Source organism: Nestor notabilis, unplaced genomic scaffold (genome assembly GCF_000696875.1).
Source record: "Nestor notabilis isolate BGI_N333 unplaced genomic scaffold, ASM69687v1 scaffold994, whole genome shotgun sequence".
Lineage (NCBI taxonomy): Eukaryota > Metazoa > Chordata > Aves > Psittaciformes > Psittacidae > Nestor > Nestor notabilis.
In genome coordinates this window covers 17,272-30,365 of record NW_009924009.1, presented here as the reverse complement: position 1 = coordinate 30,365, position 13,094 = coordinate 17,272, and the positions used below count along the sequence as shown (strand labels likewise).

The 13,094-nt window shown below is 39.8% G+C and overlaps 1 protein-coding gene across 1 annotated transcript in view; it reads left to right on the top strand.

Annotated features, from left to right (window-relative positions):
* TXNDC9 (thioredoxin domain containing 9) overlaps positions 1 to 5,486 on the top strand; it is a 7,651-nt gene extending 2,165 nt beyond the window's left edge. Inside the window, exons 2-4 of the mRNA XM_010012421.1 lie at positions 245 to 363; positions 2,267 to 2,521; positions 4,916 to 5,486. Coding sequence (XP_010010723.1) covers positions 245 to 363; positions 2,267 to 2,521; positions 4,916 to 5,033 — 492 coding nt within the window. The 3' untranslated portion in view covers positions 5,034 to 5,486. The remainder of the gene's footprint in view (positions 1 to 244; positions 364 to 2,266; positions 2,522 to 4,915) is intronic.
* Positions 5,487 to 13,094: the final 7,608 nt, after the last annotated feature.

Sequence of the window (13,094 nt, the reverse complement as noted above, 5' to 3'; positions counted from 1 at the left end):
TTCCTGAACCACCTGTCTTGATGAGAAAGAGTCAACCCAGAAGATCATCTAGCCTAGTGGCCTTTGTGTATTTTCAAAACAGAACTGAAGGGGAGAAGTAATTAGTTTCTCCTTCTATTAGAGTATGAAATGTGTTTTCACTGCAGGTCCCATCTTTAATTTTTCTTAAAAGTTGTGCATTTTGCATGCAGGTGCAGAACTAACATGCTCCATACTAATTATTCTCTCTTACGTTTTCCAAAAGGAGTGGCTTTCAAAAGGACATGGAGAATACAGAGAAATCCCAAGTGAGAGAGACTTCTTCCAAGAAGTCAAAGAAAGTAAAAATGTGGTTTGCCATTTCTATAGAGATACAACATTCAGGTATAGTAAATAAGCTGTGCTCAAGAAACCTTTTGTTTATAGATGTCTACAGAAACAGACATGTTTTTATTCTTTCAAATTCCACAAATGAATAGGCGTTTTTAAAGTAATCAGATTCCTTCATTTTCCAAATCTCATTCCCTTCTCAAACATTTGATTTTTAATTTTTTTCCCCATTCCAGTTAATCTGAACATGATCTGACAACAATTAATACTCTGTTAAATAGTTAATTAGAATATAAATGGATAACTTCTTTGACAGTATTTGAGAGTGTTGTGTTTCATTATTTTATTTGAGGGAGCCAGGTCTCTGAATGTAGTGATTATGTGGTAGCAACATTTCAAATAGATCACTTTGGTTATTCTGGACAGTTCTGACAAGCAAAAATAAAAATATGATCAAAAACTTCAGTCTAGACATCTTCAGAGTTTAACCTTTTACATTGAGAGGATGTGGATACCAGTTGCAGCTCAGCTGCTTTCCCTTTGTGCCTGTGCCCTTGTGATTATGTCACACTTCTAGGGTATGAGATGCCTAGACCTGAGAATATGTCCTGGCTCAGAATAGGAATCTAAAATAAGATCTCCCACTTCCTTGAAAGAATGTTGGATGTTCTGGGTTGTAGGCTGTTCCTCAGTGGGTCTGTCTCGATACCTTCTCTTAAAATGCAGTAGCAAAGTAAGAGTAGTTCATTGAAGGAAGAGCCAGTTGTCCTGGTTTTGGTGTTGGTTGGTTATGCCACCCCCCACCCAAGGTGTTATATTCTCTCTAGCTTACAGAATATATATATAAACTGAAACAGTCTCAATGTGAGAAACTGAAAGAGGTCAAAGCTGGATTATGTTGAAATGAGGCATCTGTATTCTAAGTTAAATATTGAAGCTTCAGAAATACGTGAAGCAGTTGTATCTGGCTAGCTTTTTCTCGAAGAAGTCGAAATACTATCTTTGAAGATAAGCAGCTTAGAACATATTTGGGTTGTTTGTTTCTCGTTTCTTGAATTAACAAAGTCTATACGCTCAGTAGAAAGAACTTAAGAGAAAGTTCTTTCTAAAATGTGTCATGCTGACAGCTAGCTTGAAGCTAGTGTGTTAGGCTTACGGACCACACTATCAAGTTGTTTTCATCCTTGTCCACCCCAGCTTTTTGATCTGCTGGGCTCCCCTCTGGAGTTGAAGGACAGTCACATCACAGAGTTCATGCAGCTAAATCAAACCACTTAAAGAAGACAATCCGGAAAGTTGAGATTGCAGCTGACAAGTCTACAGATCTCTGCCGTCTGACAAGTATTTTGAGCAGTTCTTGTTACTGTCCCTTAACTGAGAAACAGTGATTGTATGCTCACTCCTATTCCATTGCAACAGAAAAGCAAACTATTTTTGCCTGTAGCACTACTGAAGCAGACTGTGCAAATCACTTATTTTTATTTTCCTGTACAGTAAGTTACCACATGTCAGTTGTGGGGGTGGTGACTGAAAAACACCAAAATGCTGTAACATGTTGAGAGCACTTTTCTGGCAATGTGAAGTTTGTTAGGGATTTTTCCAGCTGACAGGCTGTGAGCTAGAGCAGGAGTTAGAGGGAAATTTCGTCAATAAATGTGGGCCTCAAGAAACAAGAGAGGCTTTCAGATGTATGTGGGAGTAATTAGGAAGAAATTAGAGAAATGGATGGTGTAATTGTGCAATAAAGGTGCTCCAGGCTGTTGTTCTAGTAGTCATCAAATCCAGCTACCTTTGAAACAGTTTCTCTTGAAACTAAATTCTTAATTACAAAGGTCATGTCTGAGGAATTAATGTGATAGAATTAGCTCTTCACTGTTCCTTTTAAACTTTCTCTAAAATGCTTATTCTTCAGCTTATTGAGTCTAACACTTCTATATATTTTGGGTTTTTTTCACAGGTGCCAAATAATGGACAGACATTTGACTGTATTGGCAAAAAAGCACATTGAGACAAAATTCCTGAAATTAAATGCTGAAAAGTCTCCTTTCTTGTGTGAGAGACTGCGCATCAAAGTACTTCCCACTCTAGCACTGGTAAAAGATGGAAAAACACAAGACTATGTTGTGGGTTTCACTGATCTCGGTAACACTGATGACTTCACTACAGAGACCTTAGAATGGAGATTAGGCTGTGCAGATGTAATTAATTACAGGTAATTAACTGGTTTGGGATTGTTTTATTTTCAGATCCAGTGCAAGGAGAATGCGCTCACAGGCAGGAGAATCTGTAATAGTTTGTAACTTGGGTACATCTGACACACAAGAGTTTAATCCAGTTGTTTAATCTACTTACTTTGGCAAGGGAAAGAAGAGGGTATCTCCTCAGCAGAGTACTAAGACATTGTAATGAGCATTATGTTGTCCTTTCTGTACAGTAACAAAAATAAACCAGTTCTTACCCTGAGGTGTACAGAGTAGATATGGTGCTTTAATGTGGCCTTTCAGAGTCATGCATCTAATGGAATCCTTTCTAAATCAGCTATAGATTCTTGTGTCACACCTGCAATGCAGTAAAGTTTGAGCATTTTTAATCCATCAGAAAACATAGCAAGTTATCCTTAAACTGCATCCTAGCCCATTCTGCATATATGAATATGAATTTTGGTTTTCAATAAACAGTACAGAAAGTGAAAATAAGTTGCAGAAGTGCAAATAAGTAATTTGTGTAGCACTACAATATAGTTATCAGAAATCCCACATTTAAGACTATAGGATAGAAGGTAGTAGTAGGTAACTGTCACCACAATAGCCTGTCTTTACAGGAGAATCATTTACCAGAACTTTCTGCTTTGCTTTCCAGTGTGGCTTAAACATCATTATCTTTTAAGTTAATTTTGCTCTTTTGAATGTTTGGGGTTTTTTTTGTTTGGTTTTTTTTTGGGGGGGTTGGGGGGCATTATTATTTTAAATGAATTATCTGAGTTTATTTCAGTCTCTAATTTCCATATTTTTGGAAGAAGTATTGTATCTTAAGTCAAAGAAACTGCTGTTCAATTTAGCAGATGTTGGAACTTCAGATAAAATGACTAAAATAAATGAAAATCTATAATGAAATGAAACTCTGTAATTCAGAATGAGTGGTAATAGTGGCTTAACAGTTCGGTAACAAATATGCAGAGGAGTCAAAGACAGTTTGGCTATATGTTCTAAACAGCGACAGCCTTTTAGAGGAAATGTCTGTCAGTGGAGTTGTACCAAGCTAGAACTGTGTATTCCACTCTTGGAGCTCATTGTGGAGTGGGAAGTTGTTTCGTTCTTTGTTCATTTTGCCAGATCCTGAATTTGGTACCCTGGCTTTGCAAAATGAACCACAGGATCTGCACAGCCCAGGAGATCTGTTGGAAGCATTCATTTGTGTACAAGTGTTGCATTTCCACGCTCTCCAATTGTAATGTCCCATGCTCTGGAGCTCCTGAAAGGAGATAGTCCTCCTCAGAGCCTAGAAACAGCTCTTTTCCTTCAACCCATGGGAGAGCAGACAGTAAAGGATATATCGTATTTAGAGGGGAAAAAAGCTTGAGGTGACACTGTTTGACCAAAATCAGAATTCAAGTGACATATTGGCTTATTACTGATGTGTAATTAGCTGGCAATCAGTGAACTGCTAATTTAGGATCAATATCAGCAAAATGTTGATACCTATGCATTTCTAAACATCCTTCCATAGCTATTTCCATAAGGTTCTAATTGCTCACCTACTCACTGACACTTAAATACAAACCCCTCATGGGTGATGTGAGTGAAAGCATTCACACCCTTTTCTGAGCAAGGAGAGGGTATTCCCCTCCTTGTGCATCCCTGCTATAGGAGATGTGGGTGCTCCAGCTTTATGCAAGTGCCTGCTGTTCCCAAAAAACCCTGGGCACACACACTGGTGAGGGAGTCCTACAAGGTATGCATGCACACTATGAATCCCTCCATAGTCTGCTAGCTGGAGTGCAGTACCCAGTGGGGAAGCTGCTCTGTCGGCTGAGATAGTACAAAGTGACTTCTGGCAGTACAAAACCCAGTTCATCTGTTTCTACTCCAAAGTCCCTGTTACAAAACTTTAGCTGCTTTTGTATTTCTGGCTTCTCACTTGTTTTGAAAAGTCTCTCTAATTCCCTGGTTACTGCATAATCATAGAATCGGCTAGATTGGGAAAGACCTTCAAGATCATCAAGTCCAACCTTTACCTCAGGACTGCCAAGTCCACCTCTAAGCCACATCACTAAGGGCCTTGTCTACACATTTCTTGTAATCTGGCAGATGGATGTCTTTAGTTTGGAGCAAAAGCCCTCTCACACAGAGTTTGGGGTTTTTTTTTCTCTAGAGCTCCACTCACAGCTGCTGTTCATGTGCACACTCCTGTCTTAAGTACAGTTACCCAGGCCATTTTGTCCAGGATGTGCTATGCTAGCAACACCACAGTGCTGCTTAGGGTGGCTTTAGGGAGTACGGGTTGTGTTCTCTCACAATGTTTTTCTGGAGAACCAGGTAATAAGAGCTACTACTTACTGTCTGCATGAATATGGCTTTAATGAACATCTCTTACTCTTTTCCTCTAGTGGTAACTTGATGGATCCACCTTTTCAAAGTCAAAAGAAATTTGGAACAAGCTTTACAAAGTTGGATAAGAAGACCATCAGAGGAAAGAAATATGATTCAGATTCTGATGATGACTAGAATGGCAGCTATATGTATTTATAAATCATCTTTTGTTTATGCTTGGTACATTTCTAAGAATGTTTTTTATACAGCTTACTGCTTTTCATTACATCTGCACATAATGCTCATTTTTCTATACAGTTTTATACAACTGAGTCATAGCAGAAAAAAGCTTAACTATTTTATTTTACCTCTTTTGGAAGTCATTTGTAATTAAAAAATCTGAGTCCTTCTAATTAAATACTGTGGCAAATGATGAACTTTGTCTTAAGTATAAGTTTCTGAAGTGTTTTGAAGTAACTGTTAGAAACAACTGTACCGAGTCACACCAAAGGTCCCTCTGGCCCAGCATCCAGTCTCAGTGGCCAAAAGCAGATGCACAATGAAGAATAAAAACGGGGTGAGGAGATAACAATGCTTTCCCAGAATATACTTTAAGCAGTCTCTGTGGCATGGGAACTCCATATCTGAGAGCATTTGCTGGTTAAAATCATGGAAGAAAAATCTCTTTAAATCCTTATAGTATCCTAGCATCCATATCATATGGCAAGGAGTCTACAGTTTAACTGCTGTGCGAAGAACTACTTCCTATTGCCTTTCTGGAATCTGACAGTTCAAGGGCTTTTTTTTTTTCTTTAATTTGCTGATTTTCTTCATTAAAGGAGATGATGGACGCTTTTTAAAAAGATTTTTCCCTATCACTTCCTCTTCCAGTTGTCCTTTAAAATCTATTATTACTTTTCAATGAAGCACCACAAAATGATTAGTAAAGGAATTACGCATTTTAGCAAATGATTGCTTAGCTTATGGTGCCATATCATGATATTAAATAACTAAACTACGTTGCACTATGAGTTGTAAAAACAGTCGTAACCTCTGTGAATTCTGAAATAGATGGTCAAGAGAAATGCCCTTTTACCATCTGCATAGGCTGCATGTTAAAGCTGATACAGTGGGTAATAGCACATAGCAACAAGCATATTGAAAACAGCCTTGTTCACGGGTTTGTATAATTCTGTGGTTGTGAATGTGTGGATTTTATAGCAGATGCTTTGTACAAGAGAGTAGAATAGAGAAGTATTTGGGAGAAACCTTGATCTGTTAAGTTTAGATATAGAGCCGTATACTGTGTACTGTTCTTCAGTAATGGACAGAGTTTTCAAGGGAGGCCTTCCTTGGAACACAATGCAAAATTTCTGGCTAGGTGAAGAGTTGATGAGTGTTCTTTTCATTTGAAAAAATAAAAGGATAAAAAAATTGTTTGCTTTGTGCTGAAGGACCCTTTTGAGGTGGTACTTTGAATCCCGTTGGTCCAAAAAGCAGTGAAGTGCGTCTAGTCAGTCTTGCCGCCTTGTAGTGGAGAACACTTGTGATTGGGCCAGCCCAGCAATATATGTCTGTAAGTAAGTTTAAAGAATTATATTTTATTTCTGTTCACGTACATTGGAATAAAATTATTTTAATTCTAATGCTGACTTTTGCATCCTTTCGGATAAGGTGGCCTGGGTGCTGCAGGCTTTTTTTTTCTTTCTTTAGGTAAGGTCCATCAGAAAGTTGCATGTGCTTTTTTTAGATTCCTAGCAAATTGCATAGAATTCTAGTATTACAACATCACATTGAGAAGGCAACCAGCTTAAAATGTACGTAGCTGCCTGTTAATCTACTAGCAGCATAAAGCAGACTTGCTTTGAGTTGATCTTTTTAATGCACAAACTCTCTAAACGCACTAGAAGGGGCTTTCTTTTTTTTCTAATCCAGTTGCATGAAATACCATTTAGGAAACCAATGTTCCAACAGTATTTTTAAGAGTGCCTTAGCAGGACTCATCTCTGAGTCCTAATTATGTCGAACAGGCTGTGGCAATATAAAATCATGTCTAGCATAGCTGAGTGCTGTGTGGAAACACGTGGGCTTGTCAGGATTCTAGCATGGTGCATTATTAGAGGCTATTCAGTTCCATGTGTGAATAGCCCCATTACAGACTCCATGCAAATCCTAGTCAGAGTCTGTGGTTTCATGTCATTTCAGCTGCTGATGTTTTTTCTAGGTTAATCTTCCTTCCTCGGACCTCTTCCTTCGTCTGGCTTGTAATACAGCAACACGCACTCCAGTGCTGACACAAGGAGTTTGCAGAAATGCATGGTTTGGATAAAAGGGGAACGTGAGACTCTTTGTACTAATAAGTTTATCCTCTCCATTCTTGATCTGCATATTACTTTGAGATGAGCAATCCAAATCCAAGAATTTTATTTTGGCTGAACCTTAGAAATTCTTTGAGAACTGGAACATCCCAGTGATTTAAGTAGTGAGGAACAAATTATTCTATGGTAAAGCTCAGTGATTTTGCAATGCAGATTAAATAACGAAGTGTCCATGATAGTTAAGACCCGAGTCAGCAAGCTAGGAGTGTAAACAGTATGGAGAACAGCAACTCAAGCTCATGTTAGCTGTACAGACTTGAAAAGCACGAAGCTTGTCAACAGCGATCTAGTGGCAGCGTGGCTGATGGATGAGAAGGTGACAGTGATGTGCAATATCTAGAAAGGATGCAGGTTGCATGGGATTGCCTACCACAGATTGATGGTGTATGTAAGGACGTGACTAAATAAGGTTCCTGAGCCTAGAGTAATCACAAAATGGTAGCTGGTCTGGCATGTATTAGCCATGAAAGGGTATTATACAATAAAGAGATGAGAAATGTCCACATAGAGCTTTTGAAGTTGTAGGGCTTATGCATGAACTCGGCATGTAACTTTAGTAATGATTCGTGCTTAAGTCTCTGCTTGATGCTCGCATGAAGTAGTCATTAAAAAAATGCATGCAGACAATAGTAATAAACAAGATCTGCATTGTTCAGCTCTTTGTTAAAGCTAGATTATTGACTGGGAATACTTTGATCACTGATTGATCCCTCATTATGGGACGGTCTGCTTGCAAAATCTACCTGAAAGTTGAGTGCTGAGTTAAGCTTTGGGATTTGGGAAGTGTGAAGAAGTCTGGTCCCTGAAAGAAGGGGAATGAGAAATAAATCCAGAGCGGGTAACAACTGAGCAGCTGCTCTCAGACCCCATTAGCAGGCTGGATTGCCTGCAGCTGTCATCAGCAGTCATTGAAGGAGGCTGACCCTAAAGATGGATTGATGCCTTCCAGTCCTTGGTTCCAGGTAATCCACACTGTGGTATTTCCCATCTAGAAATTCTAAAAGGAATAATTTTTAGCATATATTTATAGAAAATCTGGGGTTTGAACAGTACAGTTTCTAAAGCAAACCTTTTGTCTTCCACATAAGAGTAAAGCCAGTGTCCTCAACCCAGTGTGAGGGATGCTGTCGTTTTGTCTCTCGCATACGTGCACACAAAACCAAGCACAAACTGGTGCATTAATAATTCAGCTTTTGTGCTCATTGCACATTCAATAGCTGTGTATTCCAGTTTCTAAAAGGAAAATGCTGTCAGTAGTGGATTGATCTGTGTCTCTTCAGAACAGCTGTATATGACAGTTCAGGAGTGAGGGCTATGCTCTGGAATTTAAGGAAAGCCTCTCTAGGAATCAGAAGTGAAGAGCACTTGAAGTTACAGTAGAATGTTTTAGAACCATTCTGAGGACAGTGTTGCCCCTAAGAATAAATAGATGGATAGGTTCCTCCACATAACTGCTCCAAAGGTCTACTCCGATCTTCTGTTCTTGGGTCATGCTTTGGAGTTTTCAGTGTTAAGCCTGTCTAATGTGAGCATGGTGAACCAAGACATTCCAGTCTTCCAGATGCTCCTTGTTAGCTGTTCCCCTGCAGAGCACCATTCTGCATTGTACGCTGCAAAAGGGAACATGTGCCTCCTTCATCAGTTTGAGCTAACATATTAAACTGGCTAAAGTAGTACATAAGAGATCATATCATCACCCCAAAAAACTCTTGCTCAAATTTGGTGCATTAATTTCAAGTGCATGTGCACTGAGTGATATTTGATGCTTGCTGATAGAAAGGAACTAAAGAAAACCAACTTCTAGAGATGCCACGAGGTGCATATTCTAAGGCTGTATGTTTTTTGGATTAGCCATTACAGCCATGGCTTTAGCTGCCTAAAAACTACCACTGATCCAGGAACCAGGAACCTGTGTCAGCTCAGTGTTGAAGCCATGTTGATATACCTTGCCTTTTGAACACAACCTGTTCAGCCATTATCTGCCTGTTGGTATGATTTCAACACGTGACTCCTACAAAAAAGGTTTAAAAATTAACTTATCTGCTTCACAAACTATGCAACCTCCAGTAACCATTGGCTTTTCCCAAGATGACATCATATGAAAATCAGGTGACTGTAATACACAAAGTCACATTAATTCCTTTCCTAATCTTCTTCCTCCTTGCTAATTGTTTCTTTTGTTAGCGTGCTGCCCTAGAAAGAGGTCTGAAATTGTTTCCTGTTTGGTTCCTAAATTGTTGATAGTCCTCACTGCTTTGTATGATGAATTCCAGGCACACAGAAAGATTCTTAATGGTTATAACAGAATGGTTTGAGTTTGAACAGACCTCAAAGCTCATCAAGTTCCAACCCCCTGCCGTTGGCAGGGACACCTTCCTCTAGACCAGGGTGCTCCAAGCCCCGTCCAACCTGGCCTTGAACACTGCCAGGGATGGGGCAGCCACAGCTTCTCTGGGCAACCTGTGCCAGGGCCTCAGCACCCTCATAATGAAGAACATCTTCCTTATATCTAATCTGAACCTCCCCTCTCAGTTTAAAGCTATTCCCCCTTGTCCTGTCACTACATGCCCTTGTGAAATGTCCCTTTCCAGCTTTCTTGTCGACCCCTTTTAGGTACTGGAAGCTGCCCTAAGGTCTCCCCAGAGCCTTCTCTTCTCCGGGCTAAACAAGCCCAACTCAGCCTGTCTGCATGGAAGAGGTGCTTCTCTATGTGGGTCCCTGAACTGCACACAATACTCCAAGTGAGGTCTCACGAGAGCAGAGCACAGGGGCAGGATCACCTCCTCTGACCTGCTGGTCACGCTTCTTTTGATGCAGCCCAGGATACGGTTGGTTTCTGGGCTGTGAGTGCACACTGAAGCTGGCTCATGTTGAGCTTCCCATCAACCAGAACCCCCAAGTCCTTCTCCACAGGGCTGCTCTCAACTCATTCTCTACCCAGCCTGTTGCTTGAGGTTGCCTGGTCCCAGGTGCAGGACCCTCTCCTGGCTCAAACTTCAAACGACTTGCTTTAGGTGATAGATCTCTCTTTAAGCTGGGTTGTGAACTGAAGTCTCATATGAGTCAGTCCAGTGACCTCTTTGCTAGAACACCTTTCCTAGAGTAAAAATCAAAGTCTCATTTTAGAGAACAGAAGGAAAATACTTTTTTCCTCATTCATAAACACTTGTGGTCTGAGTTGTTTTACATGGCAGCTAGAGAGATACTTTGTGCGGAGTGGCTGTCATTTCTATGTCCACCTGCATTCTTCAGAAAGGCAAGATAAAGGAAGAGACTGGGGACCCCCAGCACTTCTGAACACAGTGAAAACTGAGAGCCTCATGTCTTACAAGCTTGAAGACCTTTGGTATCATTACTTACCAGTGTACTACGTATAGAAAAGAAAATCTATGGAAACGTAATGATTGACCTGGCTGTACCCCTTTAAAAGTTGAGAAAGACAGCTCTAGAGGGTTTGCTTGAGATGATGCTACAGATGCATCTTTAACTGGCCAGTTAGTGGTAGGCATCCAACATGCGTCAGATGTCATGGGCAGCTTCCCTATAAAACAGTTAAAAAATCTGTGAATACCTGGTGTTACCTATAATTACATCCCAGACAAAAAGAAGAGCCTGAGAAATGCATCTGCCTGATGATATTATGAAACCGGAGTTGAAACTCACAACAGAGACAGTAATTAGTATGGGTAATGTTCCGGGTAATTTTAGATAGTATTCTCACCACCCAGTGAAATGTGATGCTGTAACCTGCAACCTGAAGGAGAACAGCATGTGCAATACATAATGCTTTTCAAAATGATGATCCATTTTCCTTGCATCTCCATTAAGTAGGATATAAAAAAACCCTCTCACCCTGATAGATCCCTTGGCATGAGGAAAAAAAATAGTGTCCCTGCCCATGGCGGAGTGTTTGGAACTGGATGGTCTTTAAGGTCCCTTTCAACCCAAACCATTCTGTGATTTTATGATTCTATGAAAATCTGTGAGTAGAAAAGAACAGGTGATATTGAGCCTTGGTGTGCTTTAGATCGCAAGGATAGTCCTTCCTCTATTATGTAAAACAAGTGGAAAACACTATTCTGTCAGGGAGCAATTTTGCCCACTCCATTCTGTGTGCCTTTTAACTCAGTGTAAATAACATCATCGACAGACCCATGGGGAAACTATGTGGTCACTGACTGGGGCTTATTGCCAGGATAGCCCTGTGAATACCAGGAAGCCTTCCTGCTTCTTAAGTATAAGATGATCACATGCCATTTGATAAGTGATCAGTTCCTCTTTCCTTGACTTTCCATCTCCTCCCTCCCAATCATACGCTGTGATGACCAAAATCCAGCACAAGGGGAATGTGTACTGGCATTCATTATGTTTAAAGATTACACAACAGGAAAAGGAGCTTAAAATTATAGGGTTGTTGTTTGTTGTGTTTTAGTTTTGGTTTTTTAATTAGAACATTTGTGTCCTTTTTCTTAAATAGTAATTTAATAACATCATATTTCTATGGCTTTCATGTATTTTCCTTACCAGCAAGCAGGAGGGCTAGCAACTTGCTGTCCTTCTAAATGAGTCTCGCCATATAGATGAATCAAAAAACCTGTGCTTCCAAACGAAACACCAAGAATAATGAAGAAAAACATAAAAAGAGGTACGGTGGTGTTACGAGAGAAAGTAACATTTCTCTTAATAACAGGCACATCAGTCCAGCACATTCCTGGATATCTCTTTATGAATTCCAGCCGTTTAGAAAGAGCTGTTTTAGTCATATGCGCAAAGATGTACTACTACTCATCCCCTCTGAAGCCTAGCAAGAGCAGCATCATATCACAGCTGTGCAGATCCCTTCTGTCTGGTTATGGGCTTTCAGAAGCAGCCCTTATCTGACTCTTGACATAATTTTGCATATTAAATATAGCATATAAATGAAAAATTGTGCCTTACTAGTACCAGGTGCAGACCACTCTCGTTAAGTGGTTCACCTGAATTCAGTGCTCCGGGCTTACAGCCCCACGAAGACCTTCGAGCAGAAGATGATGTTTCCAAATGTCGTGCAGGTCTTCTTACATGGTGGTGCCTTGGACAAGAGAACTGCCTTAGAGCCTTGTCCCATTCAACTTACATGAGCACAACCTTGTTTCTATAGAGGCTGCCTGATTTCAACATTCACTTTAAAAGGCAGTCAGCACATTTTGTGGGGATAAAGAGGTTTTTAGCAAGAAAAAGTCCAATTTCTAATGTTGCTAAAAGAATATCCTCTTATTTGGCCTTATACTGGAAATCATGTGAATACAAGGAATCTGTCCCAGGCACTTAAGAGTATACAGCAGCACAGATAAGAATAATCATATTTAAAACATATCATCTGCTTTTTAATGAGTAAGTAAAGAGCAATGCAATGCAGAACAGGCATTAAGAATTCATGTGGCAGTACTGTGAAATATAGAAAATCTGTGATTACATAAGTAATTAATGAGAAAGAAAATACATAGCAAAGACAAAGAGTATTTAAATTCAAAACTTTATCTTAAGTACCATCATCAAGTGGACAACACCTTAGGAAATAAATCTTACTTGGGGTCAGAGGCTACTTCTCAAACAAGATGCCAAGTGATGATTATGAACCGAGGTTCAGTGACAGAGGAACCCTAGTTTATTATCACTAACATGATACTGTTTTTATAAAAGGTAACTTGATGTTAATACTAAATTATTTTGATCTAATTGAGAGAGCACATCTCTTTCTAATATAAATTGTCTTGTTCTATAGAAGGCAAATGAATACAGCTACTGGGTTAGTTGCCATTCAGTTTGATGCCTCAGTGCATTCTCAGCTTTTCCCATCTCATTTCTTCTGGCTTTCCTCTCCTCTATTTCTTCAGTC